Source organism: Myxine glutinosa, chromosome 8 (genome assembly GCF_964187855.1).
Source record: "Myxine glutinosa chromosome 8, kmMyxGlut1.1, whole genome shotgun sequence".
Classification (NCBI taxonomy): Eukaryota; Metazoa; Chordata; class Myxini; order Myxiniformes; family Myxinidae; genus Myxine; species Myxine glutinosa.
The window spans coordinates 86,497,530-86,511,624 of record NC_136268.1 but is presented as its reverse complement, the minus strand read 5'-3'; the positions used below and the strand labels follow the sequence as shown (position 1 = coordinate 86,511,624).

At 52.0% G+C, this 14,095-nt stretch overlaps 1 protein-coding gene across 1 annotated transcript in view; it reads right to left on the bottom strand.

Moving 5' to 3' along the window:
* The window catches only part of LOC144893385 (uncharacterized), a 53,185-nt gene extending 39,860 nt beyond the window's left edge, over positions 1-13,325 (bottom strand). Inside the window, exon 1 of the mRNA XM_078783973.1 lies at positions 13,144-13,325. Coding sequence (XP_078640099.1) covers positions 13,144-13,325 — 182 coding nt within the window. The remainder of the gene's footprint in view (positions 1-13,143) is intronic.
* Positions 13,326-14,095: the final 770 nt, after the last annotated feature.

Here is a 14,095-nt window from a genome sequence, read left to right as displayed (position 1 = left end):
AAGTGGTTGGTGTGTAAGGCCATTCACAGCGGTTAGTTACTTCATTGTAGATGAGGTTTGCAGGACAAACCATGCAGTAGGTGGTGCCCTCGACACAAGAGAAAAACGTTGTGGGGTTTGCTGGATTTGCATATTGTCCATCTGATTTGTTTTGGCAGAATGTGGTGTCAAAGATGCCGCACTGACTACCAGTAATGGGTGAGGATGTGGTGGAAGTGGTTGGTGTGTAAGGCCATTCACAGCGGTTAGTTACTTCATTGTAGATGAGGTTTGCAGGACAAACCATGCAGTAGGTGGTGCCCTCGACACAAGAGAAAAACGTTGTGGGGTTTGCTGGATTTGCATATTGTCCATCTGATTTGTTTTGGCAGAATGTGGTGTCAAAGATGCCGCACTGACTACCAGTAATGGGTGAGGATGTGGTGGAAGTGGTTGGTGTGTAAGGCCATTCACAGCGATTAGTTACTTCATTGTAGATGAGGTTTGCAGGACAAACCATGCAGTAGGTGGTGCCCTCGACACAAGAGAAAAACGTTGTGGGGTTTGCTGGATTTGCATATTGTCCATCTGATTTGTTTTGGCAGAATGTGGTGTCAAAGATGCCGCACTGACTACCAGTAATGGGTGAGGATGTGGTGGAAGTGGTTGGTGTGTAAGGCCATTCACAGCGGTTAGTTACTTCATTGTAGATGAGGTTTGCAGGACAAACCATGCAGTAGGTGGTGCCCTCGACACAAGAGAAAAACGTTCTTGGGTTTGCTGGATTTGCATATTGTCCATCTGCTTTGTCTTGGCAGAATGTGGTGTCAAAGATGCCGCACTGACTACCAGTAATGGGTGAGGATGTGGTGGAAGTGGTTGGTGTGTAAGGCCATTCACAGCGGTTAGTTACTTCATTGTAGATGAGGTTTGCAGGACAAACCATGCAGTAGGTGGTGCCCTCGACACAAGAGAAAAACGTTGTGGGGTTTGCTGGATTTGCATATTGTCCATCTGATTTGTTTTGGCAGAATGTGGTGTCAAAGATGCCGCACTGACTACCAGTAATGGGTGAGGATGTGGTGGAAGTGGTTGGTGTGTAAGGCCATTCACAGTGGTTAGTTACTTCATTGTAGATGAGGTTTGCAGGACAAACCATGCAGTAGGTGGTGCCCTCGACACAAGAGAAAAACGTTCTTGGGTTTGCTGGATTTGCATATTGTCCATCTGCTTTGTCTAGGCAGAATGTGGTGTCAAAGATGCCGCACTGACTTCCAGTAATGGGTGAGGATGTGGTGGAAGTGGTTGGTGTGTAAGGCCATTCACAGCGGTTAGTTACTTCATTGTAGATGAGGTTTGCAGGACAAACCATGCAATAGGTGGTGCCCTCGACACAAGAGAAAAACGTTCTTGGGTTTGCTGGATTTGCATATTGTCCATCTACTTTGTCTTGGCAGAATGTGGTGTCAAAGATGCTGCACTGACTACCAGTAATGGGTGAGGATGTGGTGGAAGTGGTTGGTGTGTAAGGCCATTCACAGCGGTTAGTTACTTCATTGTAGATGAGGTTTGCAGGACAAACCATGCAGTAGGTGGTGCCCTCGACACAAGAGAAAAACGTTGTGGGGTTTGCTGGATTTGCATATTGTCCATCTGATTTGTTTTGGCAGAATGTGGTGTCAAAGATGCCGCACTGACTACCAGTAATGGGTGAGGATGTGGTGGAAGTGGTTGGTGTGTAAGGCCATTCACAGCGGTTAGTTACTTCATTGTAGATGAGGTTTGCAGGACAAACCATGCAGTAGGTGGTGCCCTCGACACAAGAGAAAAACGTTCTTGGGTTTGCTGGATTTGCATATTGTCCATCTGCTTTGTTTTGGCAGAATGTGGTGTCAAAGATGCCGCACTGACTACCAGTAATGGGTGAGGATGTGGTGGAAGTGGTTGGTGTGTAAGGCCATTCACAGCGGTTAGATACTTCATTGTAGATGAGGTTTGCAGGACAAACCATGCAGTAGGTGGTGCCCTCGACACAAGAGAAAAACGTTGTGGGGTTTGCTGGATTTGCATATTGTCCATCTGATTTGTTTTGGCAGAATGTGGTGTCAAAGATGCCGCACTGACTACCAGTAATGGGTGAGGATGTGGTGGAAGTGGTTGGTGTGTAAGGCCATTCACAGCGGTTAGTTACTTCATTGTAGATGAGGTTTGCAGGACAAACCATGCAGTAGGTGGTGCCCTCGACACAAGAGAAAAACGTTGTGGGGTTTGCTGGATTTGCATATTGTCCATCTGATTTGTTTTGGCAGAATGTGGTGTCAAAGATGCCGCACTGACTACCAGTAATGGGTGAGGATGTGGTGGAAGTGGTTGGTGTGTAAGGCCATTCACAGCGGTTAGTTACTTCATTGTAGATGAGGTTTGCAGGACAAACCATGCAGTAGGTGGTGCCCTCGACACAAGAGAAAAACGTTGTGGGGTTTGCTGGATTTGCATATTGTCCATCTGATTTGTTTTGGCAGAATGTGGTGTCAAAGATGCCGCACTGACTACCGGTAATGGGTGAGGATGTGGTGGAAGTGGTTGGTGTGTAAGGCCATTCACAGCGGTTAGTTACTTCATTGTAGATGAGGTTTGCAGGACAAACCATGCAGTAGGTGGTGCCCTCGACACAAGAGAAAAACGTTCTTGGGTTTGCTGGATTTGCATATTGTCCATCTGCTTTGTCTTGGCAGAATGTGGTGTCAAAGATGCCGCACTGACTACCAGTAATGGGTGAGGATGTGGTGGAAGTGGTTGGTGTGTAAGGCCATTCACAGCGGTTAGTTACTTCATTGTAGATGAGGTTTGCAGGACAAACCATGCAGTAGGTGGTGCCCTCGACACAAGAGAAAAACGTTGTGGGGTTTGCTGGATTTGCATATTGTCCATCTGATTTGTTTTGGCAGAATGTGGTGTCAAAGATGCCGCACTGACTACCAGTAATGGGTGAGGATGTGGTGGAAGTGGTTGGTGTGTAAGGCCATTCACAGCGGTTAGTTACTTCATTGTAGATGAGGTTTGCAGGACAAACCATGCAGTAGGTGGTGCCCTCGACACAAGAGAAAAACGTTCTTGGGTTTGCTGGATTTGCATATTGTCCATCTGCTTTGTTTTGGCAGAATGTCGTGTCAAAGATGCCGCACTGACTACCAGTAATGGGTGAGGATGTGGTGGAAGTGGTTGGTGTGTAAGGCCATTCACAGCGGTTAGTTACTTCATTGTAGATGAGGTTTGCAGGACAAACCATGCAGTAGGTGGTGCCCTCGACACAAGAGAAAAACGTTCTTGGGTTTGCTGGATTTGCATATTGTCCATCTGCTTTGTTTAGGCAGAATGTGGTGTCAAAGATGCCGCACTGACTACCAGTAATGGGTGAGGATGTGGTGGAAGTGGTTGGTGTGTAAGGCCATTCACAGCGGTTAGTTACTTCATTATAGATGAGGTTTGCAGGACAAACCATGCAGTAGGTGGTGCCCTCGACACAAGAGAAAAACGTTCTTGGGTTTGCTGGATTTGCATATTGTCCATCTGCTTTGTCTAGGCAGAATGTGGTGTCAAAGATGCCGCACTGACTACCAGTAATGGGTGAGGATGTGGTGGAAGTGGTTGGTGTGTAAGGCCATTCACAGCTGTTAGTTGCTTCATTGTAGATGAGGTTTGCTGGACAACCAATGCAATACGTGATGTGATCGGAACAAGAGAAAAACGTTGTGGGGTTTGCGGGGTTTGCATACTGCCCATCATCATTGGCTTGACAGAAAGTGGTGTTGAATCCATCGCATTGATCACCTGTGACATGCGATTCGGTTGTTGATGTGGCATTCGTCGTCGACATCATTGTTTGTGTTGCTGCAAAATACAACAATTTATTTGTACAAATCTTTTGCATCAAACATCAAATTTTCCATCCCGTTGCAGACTATTTCACTTTAGTGCATTTATTATTTTTCAATCCTGCCTTTGATAGGTCATATTTGAGTTTGTTTACACATGTCAAAATGTTCTGCTTGGGATAGTTCTTCATATTACATGGAAACACCCACTCCCTATGGGAGCTGCCAAGGGGATCTTGTGATTATATTTATGATGATTAATACCATAGCAGAATGAATATCCACCCGATCAGCCATGTTGATCCAGGAATGAAACACATTCTTCTGACACATCCCTTTATTTGGGTGGTGTATAGGCAATAGACCACTGTCTCGATCGCTTCCTAAAATAAAATTAACCCGCGTTTGGTCTTTCTATATGAAGTGAAAACATGCGTACTGCTTTTGTGCATGCACAGTCATGTGAAAAAGTAAGTACACCCCATGTAAAGTTTTGACTTTTTCAACATATTTCAACATACAGCTATTTGATCTTCATTTCAACAATATTGAGAGATAAAGGTGATATTAAAGCGCGGCGTTACGCGCGCTGCTTGTGAGCAAGGAGGAAACGGACAAGCGGTAACATACAAACGTCTTTATTGTAAGACTACACTGTAACACTGAACTTCTCCGGGCTGGTCGCCCGGGTATATCATGAGGCCACGCCTACCCCTCGGGCGTGGCCACCGCCCACTTGGTGCGTGGAATGATGTCACCACGCCAGTGGGCTTTTGTGTCCGCCACACGCGCCCCCCCAGAATTCCCGCGCACCTGGAGGGCCAGTTTGCGGGGCAGACGAATGACCCGGCCGAAGCGCCCCCTGGCGATCGGCGGCGTCCGGGGTGCAGGGATACCAGGTGGGATGCCCCTGGCTGCCCCTGGGATGGGTGCAGGACCGGGGGGCGCCGTGGCGGCGGGGCTGGGCGGTGCCGGGGGTCCGCCCGCAGGAGGGCGGCCCCGACGTGGGGGTCGGGCCACTGGCGGTGGATGGTCCACATCGAGGTGGGCCGGCTTGAGGCGGTCTACCGAAACGCGGTCAGGAGTACCGCCGATGTCCAGGGTGAAGTGCTTCGCCCCGGTCTCCAGCACGCGGAAAGGCCCGTCGTACGGGGGCCGCAGTGGTGTCCGATGGGCATCGTGGCGGACGAAGACGTACTCCGCCGTGCGAAGCTCCGGGGCGACGTGCGTCGGTGGGTGCCCGTGGCATGCCGTTGGCACCGGGGCGAACCTCTGGGCGGTCTCTTGCAGAGCGGAGCGCTGCTGTGCCGCGGACCATGGTGCCGTGGAGTCGGGGAGGAACTCGCCCGGCACCCGCAGCGGTTGCCCGAAGACCAACTCCGCCGCGGATGCGCGCAGGTCCTCCTTGGGCGCCGTCCGGAGGCCCAGCAGGACCCAGGGGAGCCTGTCGACCCAGCCGCCGTCGCGGAGGGTGGCCCGGAGCGCGGCCTTCAATGAGCGGTGAAATCGCTCACACAGGCCGTTAGCCTGGGGGTGATAGGCCGTGGTTCGGTGCAGCCGGACCCCGAGCCCCTGCGCAACCGCCCCCCAGAGCTCCGAGGTGAACTGGGGGCCGCGGTCGGATGAGATGTCTGAGGGGGCGCCGAACCGGGCGACCCAGGTGGCGATGAAAGCCTGCGCGACATCGGCCGCCGTTGTCGACGCCAAGGGCACGGCCTCCGGCCACCGGGTGGTGCGGTCCACCATGGTGAGGACGTGGGTGAAACCCCGCGAGGGGGGCAGAGGTCCCACCAGGTCCACGTGGACGTGGTCAAACCGGCGTTCCGGCACCGTGAATGGGGCCAACGGGGCCTGGGTGTGCCGGTGCACCTTGGCGCGCTGGCACGCGAGGCATGTCCTGGCCCAGCCGCGGACGGCCTTCCGGAGGCCATGCCAGACGAACTTGTCGGCGATCAGCCTTTGGGAGGCCCTCGCGCCCGGGTGGGACAGGCCGTGGATGGCGTCAAACACCTGGCGCTGCCAGCCCGCGGGCACAATGGGGTGAGGACGCCCGAGGGAGCCGTCGCACAAGAGGGCCGCGCCCGCGCCGTCGAACGGCACCTCGGTGACGCGGAGGCCCGTGACGGCGGTCCGCAAGGCCTGGACGTCGGGGTCAGCGGCCTGGTCCGCTGCCATCCGGGCATAGTCGATGCCGAGGTGGACTGCGTGGGCGACGGCCCGGGAAAGGCAATCCGCCACCGGGTTGTCCTTCCCCGCGACGTGCTGGATGTCCGTCGTGTACTCGGACACGGCCGAGAGGTGACGCTGCTGCCGGGCCGACCACGGCTCGGTGACCTTGCCCATCGCGAAGATCAGCGGCTTGTGGTCGACGAAGGCAGTGAACGCCCGGCCCTCGAGCAGATGGCGGAAGTGCCTGACCGCCAAGTGAAGTCCGAGCAACTCGCGGTCGAAGGTACTGTAACGGCGTTCGGGCGGGCGAAGCTGCCGGCTAAAGAACGCCAGCGGTTGCCAAGCTCCACGCACCCATTGCTCGTGCACCGCGCCCACTGCGTAGTCCGAGGCATCGGTGGTGAGGGCGATCGGTGCATCGGGCGCCGGGTGCGCGAGCATGGTGGCGTTAGCCAAGGCGAGCTTCGCGCCCGTGAACGCCGTGTCCATCTGCTCGGTCCAGGTAACGTCGCCTTTGCCCGGCTTACCTCGGAGAGCTTCGTGCAGGGGGCGCAGGAGCTGGGCGATACGGGGCAGGAACCGATGGTAAAAGTTCACCATGCCCAGGAACTCCTGCAGCCCTCTGATCGTGCGGGGGCGCGGAAACCCCTTCACCGCCTCCACCTTGGCCGGCAGGGGGACGGCTCCGTGCCTGGTGACACGGTGCCCCAGAAAATCGATTGTGGCGGCGCCGAACCGGCACTTTGCGGGGTTCACAATCAGGCCATGCTGGCCCAGGCGTTCGAAGAGCGTGCGGAGGTGGCGTAGGTGCTCTTCGCGGGACGCGCTGGTGACGAGGATATCGTCCAGGTAGACGTAGACAAAATCCAAGTCGCGCAGGACGCTGTCCATCAGTCGCTGGAACGCCTGAGCCGCATTCTTCAGACCGAAGGGCATGCGCAGGAACTCGAAGAGTCCGAATGGCGTGATGACCGCCGTCTTCGGGACGTCCTCCGGCCTGACGGGGACCTGATGGTAGCCGCGTATGAGGTCCACCTTCGAGAAGAAGGACCTGCCCGCCAAACGGGCGGAAAAGTCCTGAATGTGGGGGACGGGGTAGCGGTCGGGACTCGTGGCGTCATTGAGACGGCGATAGTCCCCGCACGGACGCCATCCCCCGCCGGGCTTCGGCACGATGTGCAGCGGCGACGCCCAAGCGCTCTCTGAGCGCCGAACGATGCCGAGTCGCTCCAGGGTAGCGAACTCCGCTTTTGCCACCGCCAGCTTCGTCGGCTCGAGGCGGCGTGCCCGGGCGTAGACCGGTGGCCCGACGGTGGGGATGTGATGGGCCACCCCGTGCTTGACGGCCCCCGCCGAGAAGGTGGGCCGCGTGAGGGCCGGGAAGCCGGCGAGGAGGCGGGTGAATGCGTCCGCTGCCGGAAGCGTACAGACCAACGTGGCCGGAACCGAATCGTTCGGCAAGCCGCTTGGCAAGCCGCTCGTTGAGCTGGGCAACGCACATGCGAGCGAGCTGAACGTCTCGGCCTGGACAAGCCGTCTGCGCTTGACGTCGACCAGGAGCCCATTAGCGCACAGGAAGTCCGCGCCAAGCAGTGCCATGGGCACGTCGGCGGTGACGAACGTCCATCGGAAAACCTGCCCTCCAAACCGCAGAAAGAGGCAGCGTTTTCCGTACGTACGGATGGGCGTCCCGTTCGCGGCAAGCAGCGCGGGGCCCCCACCCGCGGCGTGCTTGTCTGACGTGCCGGCGGGAATGACACTCACCTGTGCTCCCGTGTCGCACAGGTAACGGCGCCCGGAGAAGGTGTCCGTTATGAACAGCAGGCTGCTCGAACGGCCGGCGCTCATCGCCACAATTGAGCGCCGGCCCGGGCGTTTCCCGACCCGTTGAAGGAGCACGGCGGATGACACCGCCGAGCTTCGTGGCCGAACTTGGCGTGGAACCAGCACCAGGTGGTGGAGCTGGAGGAGCGCGGCTGGCTCCGCCAGGCCGGTGGAGTCGACGGGTTTCCCCGCGGTGGCAGTTTTCGCCGCGGCGGTGGGCGGGGCGTGGCGGCGTTCACGAGGTGCGTATCAGCATGCTGCTGAAACTCAGCGTGCTGTAGAAGATGATGCTGTGGAACAGCAGCGTCGAAGGCCGTGACGGCCACGCCAACGCTCGCCCGCGTGTCCGAAGCGGCGAAGTACTTGTCCGCCTCGGCCGCCAATGCTCGGGGTTCCGTTAGCCCGGTCCCGGCCAACGCGAGGCGAACCTGCGCTGGAAGTTGGCGACGGAAAAGCGCCCGGAATAGCGAACCGGGGGCTTCGTCGCCCAACAGTGACAGCATATGGTCCATTCGGACCGACGGGCCCGTCTCACCGAGCTCGGGGAGATCCAGGAGGCGGTCGGCCCGTGCGTCGTCCGTGAGGCTGAACGTGGCTAGGAGTAGCCGCTTGAGTGCCTCGTACTTGTGGCCGTCCGGTGGGTGGCGAAGGACGGACACAACTCGAGCGGCCGTGCCGGGCCCGAGGGAGGCGACGACATGGCAGTAGCGCAGGTCGTCGTTGGTGAGGCGCCGAAGCTGAAATTGGGCTTCGGCTTGAACGAACCAGACCTCGGCCTGGGCCTCCCAAAATTCGGGAAGTTTAATCGCCATTGACTTGTCGTTGCGTGTGGAAGGATCGCTACGGCAGATCCAACGTCGAGGGTCACCAGTAAAGCGCGGCGTTACGCGCGCTGCTTGTGAGCAAGGAGGAAACGGACAAGCGGTAACATACAAACGTCTTTATTGTAAGACTACACTGTAACACTGAACTTCTCCGGGCTGGTCGCCCGGGTATATCATGAGGCCACGCCTACCCCTCGGGCGGGGCCACCGCCCACTTGGTGCGTGGAATGATGTCACCACGCCAGTGGGCTTTTGTGTCCGCCACAATATAATACAACAAATATCATGAAACATTTACATTTTGTAGTCCATTGTATCATTTAAATAAACATAAATGCAAATTTCGCATGTGGAAAAAGTAAGTGCACCCCTACATTTATCACTACTTCAAATACCTAAAATTAGAATCAGGTGCACCAGCTCAGGTGCAAATGATTAGAACATCGTTAGAGAGGATCTTGGAGGAACCTGTCTTATTTAAACCTCAGACATTTCGTTTGGTTTGCTCTTTGTTGTTGAAGTGTGTGGCGTCACCATGCCTAGATCAAAAGAGCTCTCTGAGGCCTTCAGAAAGAAGGTTATAGATGCCTACGAGTCTGGGAAGGGATTTTAAAGGATCTCCAAACAATTTGAAATCAATCATTCGACTGTCCGGAAGATCATCTGTACAAGTGGAGAAGATTCCAAACAACTGCCGACTTGTTCCGGCCAGGACGCCCCAGCTAGTTCAGCCCGAGAGCAGACCGCAAGATGCTGAAAGAAGTCTCTAAGAACCCCAGAATATCATCACGGGACCTACAGGTAGCTCTTGCCACTGTTGATGTCAAAGTGCACGAGTCTACCATAAGAAAGAGGCTGCACAAATTTGACCTACATGGGAGGTGTGCCAGGAGGAAACCTTTGCTGTCCAGAAAGAACATCAGGGCAAGACTAAAGTTTGCCAGTGAACACCTTCGGCAAAGACCAGCACTTCTGGAACAATGTGCTCTGGAGAGATGAGTCAAAGGTAGAGCTATTTGGCCACAGTACTCAGTCAACGGAGCATCTTCTCTTCTGGACATGGTTATGACTAACTTCCCTGAAAATGTCTGCTGCTCTTCTTCTGCTCCAATCGGCTCATCTGATCATGTGCTTGTTAAAGTAGCCATCTCTCTGACCATTCTCAGAGAGCCTCCTCAGCATTGACGGGTCTGGCATTTCACTCAGGCCAACTGGCACAGTCTTCAAGCAGCCATCAATCATCTGGACTGGTCTCCCATCTCTACCGCCTCTGACATCAACTCATCCTGGGAATTCTTCCAAAGTAAATTGCTCTCTCATGCACAGATTTATCCCATCTCGTCTTCAGTTGTCATACCCTTCCTCCCGTCCATGGTACACAGAATCTTGTGGTGAGGCTATTGCCCAGAAACAACTTGCTTTCGTCTCCTGGAAAGCAAATCCAACGGAAGGAAATCTCATTTCCTTTCACAAAGCCCAAAACAAGTGTGTGTCCACCCTCAGGAGAGCCAGGAAACAATATCTCTCCGTTCTCAGGACCGAACTCTCTTATCTGTCTCCCTCTTCCAAATCCTGGTGGCGTCTGGTCATATCTGTTTCTGGTGTTTGTTCCCCCTCCATCCCCTCCCTCACCTCAAACGTCCACACAGCTGACTCCGCACGTGAAAAAGCTGAATGCCTCAACTCTGTGTTTGCCTCTAAATCTTGTGCCCCAAACCAATCCCTCTCTGTACCCACCGTACCCAGCTGCTCCTGGACTCTGTGTCCTTTACTCCTGACAAGGTGGAAAAGTTTCTGTCAAACCTCGACTCTGATTCTGCAACTGGACCTGACGGCATCAGCCCACGGGTCCTAAAATCCTGTTCTTCCGCTCTTTCACTCCCTCTCTCTGTTCTCTTCACCCTCTCTTTTGCTCAAGGTCATCTGCCATCTGCTTGGAAATCTGCCAACATCACCACTTTGCACAAAAAAGGTGCAAAAAGCAGATCCCAGCAACGACAGACCAATCAGCCTTCTCCCAATTATCAGCAAAGTCATGGAATCCATCATTGCTTCAGATATTAAATCTTTCCTCTTCTCCAATGGCTTGATCTCTGATCATCAATTTGGTTCCAGACCTGGTCACTCTACTCTGGACATGCTGCTTCTGCTTTCTCAACAATGGATGGAGGTCCTCAATGCCAAACAGGAAATTTGAGCTGTCTCCCTTGACATATCACGTGCCTTCGGTGGAAAAAGTAAGTACACCCTTGGCTCTAATAGGTGGTATTGCCCCCTTTGGCAGAAACAACCTCAAGTAGGCATTTCTTATAACTGTCTACCAGTCTCTGACATCGACTGGGAGAAATTTTTGCCCACTCCTCCATGCAGATTGTTTCAGCTGTGCGATGTTTGAGGGGTTTCTTGCATGCACAGCTCGTTTCAAATCCCCCCCACAACATCTCGATGGGATTTAGGTCCGGGCTTTGACTTGGCCATTCCAGAACCCTCCATTTCTTTCTTTTCAGCCATTCCTTGGTGGATTTACTGGTATTTTTAGGGTCATTGTCATGTTGCAAGGTCCACCTTCGGTTGAGCTTCAACTCTCCGACAGATAGCCTCACATTATCCTCAAGCACCCTCTGGTACAATGAAGAATTCATCGTGGATTCTATGATGGTGAGCTGCCCAGGCCCTGATGCAGCAAAGCTGCCCCAAACCACAATATTTCCACCACTATGCTTTACAGTTGGTATCAGGTTCTTGTGATCAAGTGCTGTCTTTGGTTTTCGCCAAACATGTCTTCTGGTACTGTGGCCAAATAGCTCTACCTTTGACTCATTTGTCCAGAGCACATTGTTCCAGAAGTGCTGGTCTTTGCCTTGATGTTCATTGGCAAACTTTAGTCTTGCCCTAATGTTCTTTCTCGACAGCAAAGGTTTCCTCCTGGCACACCTCCCATGTAGATCAAATTTGTGCAGCCTCTTTCTGATGGTAGACTCGTGCACTTTGACATCAACAGTGGCAAGAGCTACCTGTAGGTCCCGTGATGACATTCTGGGGTTCTTCGAGACTTCTTTCAGCATCTTGCGGTCTGCTCTCGGGCTGAACTTGCTGGGGCGGCCTGGCCTGAACAAGTTGGCAGTTGTTTGGAATCTTCTCCACTTGTAGATGATCTTCCGGACAGTCGAATGATCGATTTCAAATTGTTTGGAGATCTTTTAAAATCCCTTCCCAGACTCGTACGCATCTATAACCTTCTTTCTGAAGGCCTCAGAGAGCTATTTTGATCTAGGCATGATGATGCCGCACACTTCAACAACAAAGAGAAAACCAAAGTAAATGTCTGAGGTTTAAATAAGACAGGTTCCTCCAAGATCCTCTCTACGATGTTCTAATCATTTGCACCTGAGCTGGTGCACCTGATTCTAATTTTAGGTATTTGAAGTAGTGATAAATGTAGGGGTGTACTTACTTTTTCCACATGTGAAATTTGCATTTATGTTTATTTAAATTATACAATGGACTACAAAATGTAAATGTTTCATGATATTTGTTGTATTATATCACCTTTATCTGTCAATATTGATGAAATGAAGATCAAATAGCTGTATGTTGAAATATGTTGAAAAAGTCAAAACTTTACATGGGGTGTACTTACTTTTTCACGTGACTATGTACATGCACTTGCTCCATTACATTTAGATTCCTCAATGCAAACCAATATTTGTAAAAAATAAAATTCTACATTTGCCATCAGCAGTGCAGATCCGATTTGATTGAAATAGATTTTACCGAAATTTTGTTTTGCTTTACATGTCATACAATACCTGATGTTTACTTTTACCTGCGACATGAAGAGCTTTGCGTTGCTGCTGTTGTTGTTGGGGTCCGACTTTTGAAATGTGCACCCATTTGGTCGAACATCTGCAGGACCACATACACATCTGTCGCTTGACTCCACCCACCATAGTGCAGAGGCAAAATTATATGGCTGCCATCTTGTTTCCAAGGCCTAGCACATTAGGCCTATATCGGCCTCTGCTGATTATAATATGCTGTCCGGCTTTGTTGCATCATATTTCCATTGGCTTTGTTTGGGTCGAGTGTTAAATAATTATTAGTGAGGTTTAATCAAGCCGGTTGGCAGAATTTTTGAATGATGCCATATGCGCGTTAAATGCACATTTCCCAATCGGCCCATCAGCGGATTTTTAAACCCAATTCTGTCGTGCTTAATGATAAAGTCCTGTACCTCGATTGACAATGTTCAGGTTTTTATAAACAAAATGTTTTTTACCATAGAGAGAGCAGGAATACGGAAACTTGCTAACTGAATACACTGCTGACATTCTTGAGGCCCGAGCCTAAATGTACTGTGTGATGTATGCAACATCTGACCTCACTGTCAATAACATATATCAAGCGGATCCGGATGTACACGTCACTTCCAGGTTGGCGGGCCCGGAAGCAGTGTTGTGCTTGCTGCTCACACGATAAAAGCCACTCTGAATTTAACTGAATCGGTGTTCTTTTGGTGGAACCACACATGGCGACGAAGATAAACCTTCGGAGGAAACTTTAATTGCCCGTGGCATTCACCCAGTTCGTGAGGTTCTCCGATTTTTTTCTGCTTCTTCACGAAGGAATCCATGATGAAGTCATATGGCCGCATTGATAAATTCAACGCCCATGGGGTGATTGGAAGACGTTTGGAATTCTACTTCGAGGCGAATGGTATCTCGGACGAGCGACAGATGAAAGCAGTTCTACTGTCGGTAGACCCGGACGTCCATCACAAATGAGTTATGGGAGCAACAGGTGTCATCGCTGTGATCGTCGGCATTCACCAGATAAATGTCGCTACAAAAATGCCACATGCCATTTCTGCCACAAGAGTGGCCATATCGCTCCAGCTTGTCTATCCCACAAACAAAGAGAAAGCGGGTGGTACAAAGACGCACCTCATTGGTTCGGAGTTGTATGCTGACGAGGCAAAGTCTGCTTCTGGTGATACGTCCGAGATGCACGATGCACAGCACATACATCACATCTCCCCCTTTTAACTACATTTAATTATTCTCCATCACATATATTTTAATCTATATAACCTACAGAGGATAACAACATAACCCATCCTGCTGCTCCTGCTCAAAGTGGTGTACTCGTTGCCTGAAACCAGACCCACCTGTCTGTTAGATTCAAAATCGATACTGAACTAAACTGTGAAGACCCTCAGAGATTAATTGTATAATACCTTCAACAGCAAGAATGAGAGAGTTGAGTGGACAGAGGAGGTGAAAAATATACATTTTGTATCGCATGTTGTGACCACAGTGTGTGGTCATCCTTGTTAACCTCGCCAGAGGAGAGGGTATTGCATTTGAGTCTGTTTCTTACTTGCCGGAATAGATTCCGGCAAGTATGTTGGTTGGTTGGTTTGTT